Below are 14,471 nucleotides of genomic sequence, written 5' to 3'. Positions count from 1 at the left end.
CTCCCTTTATTGACGGGTGCTCTTTATCACAATTTGCTGGAGTTTGGCTCCGCAGACACAGGCAGCGCGGAGTGGCCTCACCTTCCAATCCATCAGGGGCATAATGATGCTTACCTGCCATATGTTTTCATTATAGATTCAGGGGGAGGCTGGGTGAGGATGGGGCTTCCACATTTTGAAGCAGATCATTACTCCACAGTGTTCAGTAATACACAGAACTTAGTCAATTTGCCATTTGGTGCTTGTATAAAGTGACGTTTCTGTTCAAATGTGTGAAGGGACTAAACGCAATTAAAAGAAGTAAAGAAAATATATGAATGGTATAAAAACAAGGGTGCGAGTGCGCGGTGAGAGCAGCCTGGATACGAGTTGGGCTGAAGGAGAGGAGGAGGTGGAGAGGAGGAAAGGGAGGGCGACTTTGAGATGACATTGAGGCTGTGTAGATGGTAGTTGAGTCTCTGCTTGTTGATGTTAGACAGTCGCGCCAGGAGAAGTGGCTGCTGCTGCCCGCGCTGAATCCATCCTCCTCCTCCTCCTCCTCCTCTTGTTCTTCTTCATCATTTCTACTTCTTCTGCTCGTTCCTCCTCCTCTTCTTGCTCATCCTGGTCTTTTCAGCACTGTTTCCCGCTGGACAGCTCTTGGCCACGGAACAAACCCTAAAAAAAAAGCTCCAAGTGTTGTCGATGTTGATGCATGGTCACTTTAAGGCTTTTAATGGAAGTAATATCTCTTTATGTTCCAAGACAAATCGGGAGTTTACAACTTCTTCACCCACGGGAGGGATCTACGGATACCTCGGTCGGCATTTGTGGCAGGCGGCGCGTTTGCAACACGGATCAACCATTGAATGTGAGTGCAAACCAGTTTACCTTGTTTCGTGACTGCTTGTGTTTCAAATGTGGATTTTTGATAACGCGGGAAAGCTATGTTAGTCATAAGTGTAGACTGGACTGTGCTCAGGTGCATTGGCTGTGATGGATGCTGTTATGCCACATACCTACACACCACAGCCAATTAAACGCGCAATTGATTGCTGTTCCCCGGTTTGATGAACGGTGCGGACGTGGCGCGCTTTGATTGCCAATGAATTTGGACAGTACAGAGCATCTCTTTCACGCAAAAACCCCGACGCGTAAAGCTTTTACGCATTTGGACAGCCTTTGTCTCCATAGTGCGTTCGGTGCGCTGAGATTTCCTTTGAGACCTGATGTTTGGATTTCTGCATGTGTCTGGGTGTTACAAGAATCTGCAGGTGGTAATTGGTCCAATTCGTTCTGCTTCTCGCTCATAGGCAGATCGCAGCGCTGCTTGTATGTTCAAGGCGATATCTGTTGTCTTGTGATGTGTCTCAAAGTTCATTTTTTCGTATGGGTGTATTTAAATGTTTGATTTGAGTCTGTGTATGCGCTGATCTATTTTCACCGATGTTAATTACGCGCAATCTGTCGCTTTTAGTTGTGGGAACAAGTCCAGTATGACTTTGCCATCGATGTTTTTCTGTTTGTTGAGTCGGATATGAATGAAAATGTTACGTGGAGACAAATGTTCTCGAGACGCGGTCATTTTGAACAGATTTGCTAAACTTGATTATTGTGCTGATTAATTGGCCAAAGGGTGCTCACATTTACGCACATTTATGATAGTGGAACGATTTTTATTGACGATTTCAGGTTGAGGGCATCTGACTGAGCCAGGCTTCCATCCACAGTCCCAAAGGTTAGGTCTAAAACACCGCGAAGCTGCTGTCTACGTGGACAGGTGCTGAAGCCTCACGTCCGACTGCCAGGACCTTTGCCAAAGCCAGAGACATGGCGACAAACGGCACCAAAGCGGATGGACAGGTGACAGAACTGAACGAGGTGGCAACAAATAACGACAAACCCAAGACATTGGACGTGAAAGGGGACGAAAAGAAGGATTTGCCTGACAGAGAAACATGGGGAGGGAAATTTGATTTCCTCCTGTCGTGTGTGGGTTATGCAATTGGACTGGGCAACGTGTGGAGATTTCCATATCTCTGTGGAAAAAACGGTGGAGGTAAATCGTCTATTTCTCTTTCACAGATAATTTACATTTATTTAGGGCTAATAACGTGTGACTCAATATAGATTAAATATTTACACATGACAATAGCGTGTGTTATGTACTGAATACTATCTAAATCACACTTGACTTCCATCCATTCAGGAGCCTTCTTGATCCCTTATTTCCTGACTCTCATATTTGCTGGAATGCCATTGTTTCTGCTGGAATGCTCACTTGGTCAATACACCTCAATTGGAGGGCTGGGTGTGTGGAAACTGGCACCTGTGTTCAAAGGTACTGCTTCCGTTGCTATTAGTTGAATGTAAAATATTCCATTGGACCTTCATGGGGATGATCATTTGTATTTATAGGAGGACACACAGAGTTTTACTATGACGCATAAAATGTATTTCTGTGTGATAGGTGTGGGCCTTGCAGCTGCTGTCTTGTCCTTCTGGCTCAATATTTACTACATTGTAATCATTGCCTGGGCCATTTACTACCTGTACAACTCCTTTACCACTGTGAGTATTCAACGCTTCATAAAAGACCCAATAGACCACAGGGTCAAGGTTGCAATATCAAACCCTGCTGCTACAGCTACGATGCACTTCATTTGTTTTACAGGATCTTCCCTGGAGCTCATGCAACAACGCATGGAACACAGAAAAATGTTACACAAACTACAGCATTTTAGACACCACCAATCTGACCAGTGCTGTGCTGGAGTTCTGGGAGTAAGATATCTACTGTATTTTGTTGCATCTACAGCTTTAAAGCATCTTGCATGCAATCCTACACAGATGCATAAAAGACTGCCTCTTCTGCTGCATGCCCATGTCCGTGAGTGGATAACAGTCTTATTGTTGCTCGCTCTGACTCTTAGGCGCAACATGCACGAAATGACCGATGGCTTGGAAAAACCAGGCCAGATTCGAGTGCCACTGGCAATAACACTGGCCATTGCTTGGGTCCTTGTGTACTTCTGTATCTGGAAAGGGGTTAGCTGGACAGGGAAGGTAAGACTTTTGGGTGCCCAAATGCAGCTCCCAATAAGGTTTGTGAGAAATCAAATATTTAGAGGTGTAATGTCACGCTCATCAATCATTCAGATCGCAGATGGCATTATCCAGATTGATTTATATAAGACAAGCCATCCAACACTAATGTTTCCTGATCCTGTTCTGCCTGAAGTGGCTCCTCAAAGTCCAGTCTCCTGACACAAGTTGTGTGAGCATTAAGAGGAGCAACAAGCAGCCTTAAACTCAATTCTCATTTTGTTCACTATCTTCACATGAAGCACTTCACCTCCCCTGTGGTGTCCAACACATTGCTATGACGAATTTAATTTGACGTGGTCACAAAAACACTCAAGAACCCTATACACATTTGCTCACAATTTGCATGGATTTTCTCATAAGAGTGCACATACTCTGAAAATTGATTTAAAAAGCTTTAGTTAACCTGCTTTATTTGCATTTATGAAATAACTCACTTTTATTTTAAAATCTTTAAATCTAAACCTACCAAGTGTCTGTTTCTGACAGTTTTTGTCTTGTAGGTTGTTTACTTCTCTGCAACATATCCTTACTTCATGCTGTTTATTCTCTTCTGCCGTGGGGTCACTCTGCCGGGAGCTTTCGACGGCATTAAGTTCTATATAACTCCTGACTTTGAGAAACTTAAAGAATCAGAGGTTTGAATACAGATGATCTCTTGACAGCAGGGCTTCTTATTCAGCACATTAACAGCGGTTTCTCTTACAGGTCTGGCTAGATGCAGCCACCCAAATCTTTTTCTCTTACGGCCTAGGTCTGGGCTCACTTATAGCTCTGGGCAGTTATAATCCTTTCAACAACAATGTTTACAGGTAAGCTGCTGAAGATGTGATCATTTGGGGCAAATTATAAAAGTTAGTCAATGGCAATGTTATTGAAAATGTCAGAAATGAAATTGGTCCATTAGAGCATATTATATTTCCTTTTACAGGCTCATGTTCAAGGCAATTGAGGAACAGCCCTTGTTAATGGCACTGACATGAATATAATTGCTGTCCATGGCCATGTTATACTGTGGCAGTGTGAGCTTTAGGGGTAAAACAGCAAGCATTGCATGGTATTTGTTCTGGAGCCTCATAGGTCACATAAACACAGTTACATACAGTAGATAAAAAGATCTACACGTAATAAATTCAACTTTACCACATGTATTTATTAATTCCACACACAGCAGTAAACACTAAATATTTATCAAAATAAGGTATGATTATAAAGGTATAATTACCAATGAATAGCCCTACAGAGATCACAGATTTGAGTGTTTTTGACAACATCGGCACAGAGGAAAAATCTGACAACACAATCTGATCTCCCGTCCCCAGAGACTCAATCATTGTGTGCTGCATCAACTCGTGTACCAGCATGTTTGCTGGGTTAGTCATCTTCTCCATTGTTGGTTTCATGGCAAATGTGACAAAGAGACCCATTGCTGATGTAGCAGCGTCAGGTAAAACTCCCAATATACTGTAAACATCTGTTTGATGCATCCAAAACGAAATTGAAGCCTGCGTGAGACAGATCTCTTGAAAGTGTCTCCTCTTGTGTACTCAGGTCCTGGCCTGGCATTCTTGGCTTACCCGGAAGCAGTCACCCAGCTGCCTGTGTCTCCTCTCTGGGCCATCTTGTTCTTCTCCATGCTGCTCATGCTGGGGATTGACAGCCAGGTAAGAGCTTTGGTCCAACCTGCTCATGGCTGACTTAAACATTTAAATGGAGGGGCAAACCACCCCAGCTGGGCCCTGCTCTCCTTGTGATAAGCATGCCATTTTTCTGTAGTCAAAGAACATAGCTCTGCTTTGACTTTAGCTTTCCACCCTAGATAATGAACCAGTCCATTCTTTGAACATTATAAATTGTCTGCATTTTTCCACATCTTATGACTTTATATTAAGTAAAGCAAAAGGGGTCAGATAAGGCCACTGCGAGTTACGACAAGACAATAGGGCAAAATAAAATAAAATAAAATGTGTCTAAATAATTAAATATTGAAAATAATATGTTTTTCAATTGTTTTTAATCTGTTATTGCAAAATGGATGTGTGTGTTTGCTGACGACCATAATTTGGCAATATATAATGTACATAAGATTGCGTTTAACAAAGAAATAGGACTGGACTGATATATCACCTGGTGAAAGGCCCTTAAAGAAATATCAGCCAAAGACCTTCCACAATTCACTCATTAAATTAAATCACATACAGACTGAGACAGACTGAGCAAATCAAAACATATTAATTAATATTGTCTTGCACCATTCAGCAGATAACAATAGTACTTGTCATGTTGACAACTGCAGTTGTCTGCTTTTCTGAATACAGAGTGCATAATATTCAAACATGTTTTTATCTCAGTTTTTTTTAATCTGAAAATGGTGAAATACCTGAACCATTTAAACAGCAATAAATGTTTCATTAAACACAATTTAAAAGATTGAAAGCTGCATAGTAATAATAGTCTCATAGTACGATTATATCAGACGATAAATAGACGATAATAAACTGTACTATCTTGATAATGCTGCTCTTCATTGGAAACATTTAGTAACTGCACTTTTTACCTCCATACTTTAATAAAAACTGCATTAACATATTCACATTTATATGCCCCCTACATTCCACATAGACAACCTTTTAATTATTTCTTGCAACGAAAAGTATTGGTGCAAGTCTCTATGCTCTTTTCAGTTCTGCACGGTGGAAGGCTTCATCACTGCTCTGGTAGATGAATTTCCCAGAGTTCTTAGGGGCAGGCGAGAGCTATTCATTGCAGCTGTCTGTGTCGTGTCCTATGTGATCGGACTGTCGAACATCACACAGGTAAGGCACTCACACGTCAAACAAGTTGGCTTGTTTGCTCTCAGTGTTGACAATGTGCCATATTTTACAAAGTTATTCATTTTTTTGTGACCAGGGTGGGATCTATGTGTTCAAACTGTTTGACTACTACTCTGCCAGTGGAATGTGTCTGCTGTTCTTGGTCTTCTTTGAATGCATCTCCATATCCTGGTGCTACGGTGTGTATCATCATTGTTTTGTTACATGTTAAAACACACCCATTTTAACCAATGCAGACTCAACTCGATGGTTACAAAACACTTACCTTTTGTGCAACATCCGGTAGCTACAGCCTCAAGGTCGTGAGCACTCGTGTGTTCCACTTCACTGTCCTCTTCATCATGCATGCCAGGCCAGCAGCAAATTGAAATAAATTGAATCTGAATTTTGATTAATTTCTTGCAGGTGTGAACAAGTTCTATGACAACATAGAGGAGATGATTGGCTACAAGCCCTGTCTATGGTGGAAGCTGTGCTGGGTTGTGTTCACGCCTCTCATTGTTGCTGTGAGTTCTTATAACGAATACATTAATAGATCTAGTCATACAATAAAAATACAATAAATAGTGTCAATGGTACCTGCCCGTGGTCATGGTGGGATGAGATGCGGTGCCTGCAGTCAGAAGTGTCTGGATGCATCAACGTCTTGTGTCTCCCACAGGGGGTGTTCCTGTTCAGCGCCGTACAAATGGTTCCTCTCAAAATGGGAGACTATGTGTTCCCGGGCTGGGGTCAGGGTGTGGGCTGGCTCATGGCACTGTCCTCCATGGTCCTTATCCCAGGATACATGATCTATATGTATATTGGCCTCAAGGGAACCTTCAAAGAGGTGAGTACTCACATTTGAATGTTTGTTATAGGCTGTGACAATGAATACAATTTTGACTTATAGGGAATTTTCCTCATGTATATTTGTTTGCACTGATGTTCATAGACCATTGTAGTACTTTAGAATGGCATGAAAAGCTAACCAAACCCTACTAACCATGGAGCTCAACTGTGACCACCAGCTCCAGAAGTACATTTCCTTTTCAGAAAGAAAATCTAGATATATAGTTTGTTGTAACTAGTGACCACAAGGCCTATAATTTTATTTAAAAGTTGTTAAAAACACTATATTGTTAAAACATTCAGCAGATTTTAAAGTTTTAAATGTGTTTTTTTTTACTTAAAACAATCGTGTTATGGACGTTAGTTACAATATAGCTGGTTAGCCTCTGCTGTGCCTTTAAAATGTTCATATTTGGAAAAGTCTGTGGGAAAAATGAATGTGAAATTTACTTACAAAGCCTCGGCAGGCTTTCACTGTTCCAGCGAGCTCCATTCTGGTTGAACTTTCAAATATATATTTACATGTGAGATCAGGACAAATTGTATCATGGACATAAAGTGGCTCTTTCAATATATTTCTACAGCAGTATATTGTGTTATGTAAGGGTTATTGAAACAGGCCAACTTGTTGTTACATAACGGCTGTTTCTATGTGACTTCCAGCGCATTCGGATAATGTTTCAGCCGCCCGCGGTGACCAGGAGGCCTCAGGAGAACGGCCCGGAACAGCAGGTGGAGACCAACACCGTGAACCTGTCGAGTCCCACCAACACGGCCAGTCCCACCACCCAGGCCCCCCCAAACGCAGCCAGCCCGGTCAACCCACCCCCAGCCACCACCAGTCCCAACCCGGTGACTAGTGCCAGCGCGGCTCCTGCCCCTGCCAACCCACCCACTGTGTCCAGTCCAACAAACCCAGCAACAAGCCCTACCACAACCGTCATCACCACAACTACTACTGTTATCGCCAGTGCAACCACCAAAAGTAGCCCGACCAGCGCCGTTCCCACTGTTGGGAGCCCAGTGGAGACGGTGAACCCTCCAAGCACAACAAGCCCCACCTCTAACCTGACCAATGCAGAGGCCAACGTGTAGACAACGAGCAAACCCTCATGGAGCATGTAGATAAAAGAGAACATTACAAAGAACTTCCAAGATTTCAATTGATTCATCTACCTCCGAGGGCAATATGTGATCAAAACAGATTTTCAAAAAAATGTCTATCATTTATTTTCTGCATTTGTAAAGCCAAGCCAATGATGTCTAATTGTTGGCTTGCTTTCTGAAAAACAATATCAAAGACTGTTAGTGTTCACAACTACAACGTCAATCTGAAAATGTTAACATACTGTGTAATACTGTGAGAAAAGAAGAAAAAATACCTAGCGTTATAGATTAGAAATTTGTTGAATATCTTCATGAATCAAGTAAATACAGTGTGAATATAGTAGATGAAGTAGTGAACTAAAATGAAGAGTGCAATGGATTTCTTCTGGATATTTACGACGCCTCACACAGATGTCTCTGGTGTTAGCATTGCACTCTGTGAGGTACAGGCCACAAGGTGAGCACAAGAGTAAGCACAATGCCAATAAGAAGTTCATGATTACGAGTCCTGGAGAAATCCAGTCTTTGTTGCAAAAGATATGTGTGTGAAAGAGACTGTTATTTTTTCCTTCCTTTTACAGTGGAAAAAAGAGAAAAAATACTTTTATGTGATTGAAACATTTTTAGAATAATTTTTAGGATGTTTTATACTACATGTGTTGTGAAGGAGGACCAAAATCAATAGGCAGACAGAAGCAGAAACTATGCCATTCAGTGTCAGGTTGACAAAGCACAGGGTACAAAGAGGTACAAAAAGCACAGGGTTAGAAAAGTGATTTACAAATATTGACTATCCCTTAATGCTGACAGTCAGTCCTGTTTACTTTTTTTGCATGCTTTCCTCAGGAACATCAGTAAAAAATATCTGGAATATCTCCTGACAAACAAAAAAGAATAAGAACAGAGAAGGCCTTAAGCCAACAAACCCATTCTGTCCAAGCCATAGTCTATTTACACGACTGGGCACAAAGACAAAACACAGCTCTGTAAGCTAGCACAAACCTGGACCAACTCTGTGTCTCTGTAGTCATTCCTTTCTCCATCTGTACTGATCAAGCATAGTTTGATCTATATGTATTGAGCAATACATATGTAGATGTGCGTATGTGTGCAGGCTAGTAAGCAAGTGGTCTGTTCCTCTTTTTGTTCCTGTTGTCTTTGCTTCACAATTGAAAAGTACAAAGCTTTAATTTCCCCGGATTTTTGCCATGGCATGTAAGGACAATGTTAGTTTGCTTCTATGGCAGCTACTGTGAGAGGCATCTGGTTGAACAGAACATGTACTTTGAAAAGCAAAACAACTGAACGAAAATGTGAAATGGCTACAGTTCATGTCCTGTGAATTTTGTATAAAGTTACTCTGCCACAGTTTTCTCTGGAACTTTGTTGTAAAACTGTACTGTGTAAAACATGTAACTGTGAATGTCTGTATTACATTGGAAGTTATTGTCTAAATGTTGAAAAAATTGAGTTTTCTGCAATAATATTTTCATCACAGAAGCTAAAGCACATACCTTACAGAAATATATGAGATGAAGATGATGACAATGAAGATGCTGAGGATTATATTAAAAATAGAAACTATGTCTAGTAAAACAATATTGTTTTGTATATTTTTAACTGTCTCACTGCCTAATGTAAAACAAAATATAAACATGATATGTATCTAAATGGTGTCACATGATAAAGCACGATTGTTATGTTACAAATCGAAAAAGACTGAAAAAATAAAGAGTAATAGAAGTTATAAATACCTTATACGTTTGGCATATGTCGCTTATAGCATGTGTGTTTTAAGTAGCAGCCTCTCGCCTACAGCCATCTTATTAGGAAATTGGGTCAGCTCAAGTATCCTGTGCTCCAAGCTGAATCCTTTAGCATTAATTGGCTATTGTTCACAACCTCGCATATAAATCTCCGCAGATAATATACGTTGATTACCATGTTAAAAAGGTACGAGAGGAAAATGTAGTTTTATTGAGCTCATGTGGGACGCTTCAAATTAAACAAAAGCTGCCTTTTTGTAGACAATGACATTCCACCACGGGGGTAAAACGCAACTGGGGAATAGCGAAAACATCAAACGAGCGGCAGAGGAAACAGTTTGAAGCCGTTCCTTGTGGTTTATTGAGTGTCAGAAAACCCAAGCTGATAGAGAGGCAATGGCAAAGCAACGAAAAACAGCACAAAACAGCTCGTACCCCGGGGCCTGGCGTGCCCACCCGCCCCATCTCCACAACCTCTTATAGCTCAGTTCGTGTGTGTGTGTGTGTGTGCGTGCGTGTGCGTGTGTGTGTGTGTGCGTGCGTGCGTCCAATCCCCCACCTCCTCTTGCTTCCATTAGCTTCCAGTGTGTGATAAAAGAGACGGGACCAGCTGACACCACCACAATGACTCGTCGTGGAGAAAAGAATGAGATGTCCTCTCTCGTAGCTCGTGGCAAATTCTGTCTGTGTCTGTGTTTGTAAGGGAGAGATAGAGAATAGGAGAAAGAGGTTAGAGAGGCTGGCTACTAGGCTGTGTTCCAGTGGACTAGGACTTTGAATAATGCCCCTAATGGCAGCTTGAACAAACTAGCCCATGATGGATGGCTTCATTGGTCTCCCTTAATTCCCACATGTGCAATTTAGCATCATTACCTATAAAAAACAGTCCCCACCACAAAGACGGAGTAAACTGATGTGTAGCATCCAGCACAGCCATAGATCATCCTTTTGAGCAGGGGCGGACAGCAGAAAGAAGCTCTTGCTTAGTTGGTGCAGACACATAATTAGTCTCAGGTTGAGGTCAGTCGTTTCAGATGTAATGGTCATATTTATTCATTACTGTTATTGTAGCTTGTACTACGATGACTTTATTTGGATTTTAGAACCAGCAAAGACTGATAACAATCCATTGACAATTTATTTAAAAAGTAGAACATTTAAATGACTAAAAATAAATAGGCTACTGTTATAAAATCATTACTGAGACTTGCCCAACATAACCCCGGTCTGCATTGTAATGATTTGACCATTTGGGCTTGGGCTCCTTCGCAAAATGAGTCAATGCATATTTTAACCTTGGGCAATATAATATAAATTTGCAGATTCGGAGCTGCACTCAGGAGGCTGCACTCAGGAGGCTGCACTCAGGAGGCTGCACTCAGGAGGAGAGGTGACTCTCCTTAGCGTCCCGTCTCATTGGGTGATTATATTGTAAAAAAATATGAAATACTCTGCAACAATGTGAATTTGATTAACACACTGATACAAATAGTTTGAATTAGATAGCCTATTTTAGACATTATAAATAGTTGATTTTAACTATACCAATCATGTGGAATGTCCATCAACTACAACCTTTACTTTTCTAATACAAGCAATTTCTATGGGGATTCATGGAGAATTCTGCATCTTCACAACAACTCAGAGCACATATAACTGTACTGTTGTCATGGTCAATTATGATGATTTATTAATATGAATATTCAACAAATTAAACATTATTTTGTGTCATCAGGTCATCAAACTCACAACACTTAACGTTATCAATAAGGGCGTTTGAGAATTTGCTTTCTTTTCCCCACAAGAACAATTGAATATTCATAAATCACCAGAAAAAAAAGCTAATGAGGTTTCAATAGTGACAAGTAATGCTATGATTTTAGTGTAACTACATCAAATAGATCTAATGTAAAAGTTATAGGGCTCAGGAGTGTGACAACATAGAATTGTCAATTAGCCTAATGTTAAATCAATGGAGATTTTAAGATGCTAATAATGACTAAACAGTTCTTTAAACAGTATTCAAACACTATACATTGATAAATGTATTTACCCGTAGTGGCTCAGCCGTTTATCAGGTTGTTCCGCTGCTTTATTGTTTACTTTTAAAATAGTTTGGCTAAATGTAGCTTAGGTTTAGCGAAACAGCAACAAACAGCGGACATTTTTTGACGTTCCATCCATTCCATATATTGTTATTTATAGTTAGCATCTAGGTTTTAGCTTGACACTGTTTGACTAATATAGTTAATAAAAAAATATATAGTAATTTTAGAGTAGTAAGCATGTTGACATTTTGGGTGATAGCATACATAGTTAGCATTTGACACAGTTAGCCTCAATTAGCCTCAGTTAGCCTCAGTTAGCCTGCTTGCACAATTTCATCCAGAGCACGTAAGTATTTACATTTCACTTTGTCTTGGACACTCGGGGTGAAGAGAGGGGCAGAGTTTTCCACTCCTCCTTGAGCCGACACCTTAACGTGGTGGAGGGGTTTGAGTGCCCGAATGATCCCGGGAGCTATGTTGTCGGGGGCTTCATGCCCCTGGTAGGGTCTCCCAAGGCAAACAGGTCCTAGGTGACGGGTCAGACAAAGATCGGTTCAGAAGCCTCTTATGACGACGACACAATCAAGGCAGTTCACGTCGCCCGGATCGGCGTCACCGGGGCCCCATCCTGGAGCCAGGCCTGGGATGGGTGCTCCATGGCGAGCGCCTGGTGGCCGGGTCTTACCCCACGGGGCCCGGCCGGGCACAGCCCGAAAGAGCGACGTGGGGCCGCCCTCCCGTGGGCCCACCACCCGCAGGAGGATCCATAGGGGGCCGGTGCAGAGAGATCTGGGCGGCAGTCGACGGCAGGGGCCTCGGCGACCAGATCTCCGGACACAGAGACTAACTCTGGGGACATGGAATGTCACCTCGCTGGGGGGGAAAGAGCCTGAGCTTGTGCGGGAGGTTGAGCGATACCGACTAGATATAGTCAGCCTCACCTCCACGCACAGTTTGGGCTCTGGAACCCATCTCCTCGAGAGGGGCTGGACGCTCCACTTCTCTGGTGTTGCCCGCGGGGAGAGGCGGCGGGCTGGTGTGGGCTTGCTGATAGCCCCTCAGCTCAGCCGCCACGTGTTGGAGTTTACCCCGGTGAACGAGAGGGTCGCGTCCCTCCGCCTTCGGGTGGGGGACAGGTCTCTCACTGTTGTGGCGGCCTACGGGCCGAACAGCAGTGCAGAGTACCCGGCCTTCTTGGAGTCCTTGGGAGGGGTACTGGACAGTGCACCGACCGGGGACTCCGTTGTTCTACTGGGGGACTTCAACGCCCACGTGGGCAATGACAGTGACACCTGGAGAGGGGTGATCGGGAAGAACGGCTTCCCCGATCTGAACCCGAGCGGTGTTCAGTTATTGGACTTCTGTGCTAGCCACGGATTGTCCATAACGAACACCATGTTCAAGCACAAGGGTGTCCATCAGTGCACGTGGCACCAGGACACCCTAGGCCGGAGGTCAATGATCGACTTAGTTGTCGTGTCATCAGACCTCCGGCCGCGTGTCTTGGACACTCGGGTGAAGAGAGGGGCAGAGTTGTCAACCGATCACCACCTGGTGGTGAGTTGGATCCGCTGGCGGAGGAGGAAGCCGGACAGACTTGGCAGACCCAAGCGCATTGTGAGGGTCTGTTGGGAACGTCTAGTGGAGCCCTCTGTCAGTAGGGTATTCAACTCGCACCTCCGGGAGAGCTTCTCCCATGTCCCGGGGGAGGCTGGGGACACTGAGTCCGAGTGGACCATGTTCTCCGCCTCCATTGTTGATGCGGCTGCTCGGAGCTGTGGTCGCAAGGTCTCCGGTGCCTGTCGTGGCGGCAACCCCCGAACCCGGTGGTGGACACCGGAAGTAAGGGATGCCGTCAGACTAAAGAAGGAGGCCTATCAGGCCACTCTGGCTTGTAGGTCTCCGGAGGTCATCGACGGGTATCGGCAGGCCAAGCGAGCCGCGGCTCGTGCTGTCGCAGAGGCAAAAACCCGGGCCTGGGAGGAGTTCGGGGAGGCCATGGAGGAGGACTATCGGTCGGCACCAAAGAAATTCTGGCAAACCGTCCGGCGCCTCAGGAAGGGGAAGCAGTGTCTCACAAACACCGTTTACGGTGCGGGTGGAGGCCTGCTGACCTCGACTGGGGATGTCGTCGGACGGTGGAAGGAATACTTTGAGGATCTCCTTAATCCCTCAGTCACGTCTTCTGAAGAGGAAGTAGAGACCGGGGACTCGGAGGCTGGCTCATCCATCACCCAAGCTGAAGTCACTGAGGTTGTCCGCAAACTCCTCGGTGGCAGGGCTCCGGGGGTGGATGAGATCCGCCCTGAGTACCTAAAGTATCTGGATGTTGTAGGACTGTCTTGGTTGACACGTCTCTGCAACATCGCGTGGCGTTCGGGGACCGTGCCTCTGGACTGGCAGACCGGGGTGGTGGTCCCTCTGTTCAAGAAGGGGGACCGGAGGGTGTGTTCCAACTACAGAGGGATCACACTCCTCAGCCTCCCGGGTAAGGTCTATTCCAAGGTACTGGAGAGGAGAATCCGACCGATAGTCGAACCTCGGATTCAGGAGGAGCAGAGTGGTTTTCGTCCCGGTCGTGGAACACTGGACCAGCTCTATACCCTCCATCGGGTGCTCGAGGGTTCATGGGAGTTTGCCCAACCAGTCCACATGTGCTTTGTGGATCTGGAGAAGGCTTTTGACCGTGTCCCTCGGGGTGTCCTTTGGGGGGTGCTCCGGGAGTACGGGGTCCGGGGCCCTTTGCTCAGGGCTGTCCGGTCCCTGTATGACCGGAGCAGGAGCTGTGTTCGCATTGCCGG

At 44.2% G+C, this 14,471-nt stretch overlaps 1 protein-coding gene across 1 annotated transcript; it reads left to right on the top strand.

Moving 5' to 3' along the window:
* The first annotated feature begins 417 nt into the window (after nucleotides 1-417).
* On the top strand, nucleotides 418-9,614 carry slc6a1a (solute carrier family 6 member 1a). The gene is made up of 15 exons (XM_072448948.1): nucleotides 418-850; nucleotides 1,672-2,038; nucleotides 2,189-2,320; nucleotides 2,450-2,550; nucleotides 2,654-2,763; nucleotides 2,913-3,045; nucleotides 3,588-3,722; nucleotides 3,793-3,896; nucleotides 4,407-4,531; nucleotides 4,636-4,748; nucleotides 5,769-5,900; nucleotides 5,995-6,097; nucleotides 6,324-6,424; nucleotides 6,580-6,747; nucleotides 7,413-9,614. Exons 2-15 carry the CDS (start codon nucleotides 1,810-1,812, stop codon nucleotides 7,842-7,844), a joined length of 2,118 nt encoding a protein of 705 aa, XP_072305049.1. The 5' UTR covers nucleotides 418-850; nucleotides 1,672-1,809; the 3' UTR covers nucleotides 7,845-9,614.
* The last annotated feature ends 4,857 nt before the right edge of the window (nucleotides 9,615-14,471 follow it).

The sequence above is a fragment of the Eucyclogobius newberryi genome, unplaced genomic scaffold (genome assembly GCF_026437365.1).
Source record: "Eucyclogobius newberryi isolate DKJ021-1_F unplaced genomic scaffold, fEucNew1.0.hap1 SCAF_17, whole genome shotgun sequence".
Classification (NCBI taxonomy): domain Eukaryota; kingdom Metazoa; phylum Chordata; class Actinopteri; order Gobiiformes; family Gobiidae; genus Eucyclogobius; species Eucyclogobius newberryi.
The sequence above is the reverse complement of the archived record's forward strand: the minus strand, read 5'-3'. Positions and strand labels throughout refer to the sequence as shown.

Coding starts and splice junctions, on each gene's coding strand:
- slc6a1a (XM_072448948.1), top strand. CDS start 1,810: ATGGCGACAAACGGCACCAAAGCGGATGGACAGGTGACAGAACTGAAC. Junction 3,897..4,406: donor TTCAACAACAATGTTTACAG/GTAAGCTGCTGA, acceptor TCCCGTCCCCAG/AGACTCAATCATTGTGTGCT. Junction 4,532..4,635: donor TGCTGATGTAGCAGCGTCAG/GTAAAACTCCCA, acceptor TTGTGTACTCAG/GTCCTGGCCTGGCATTCTTG.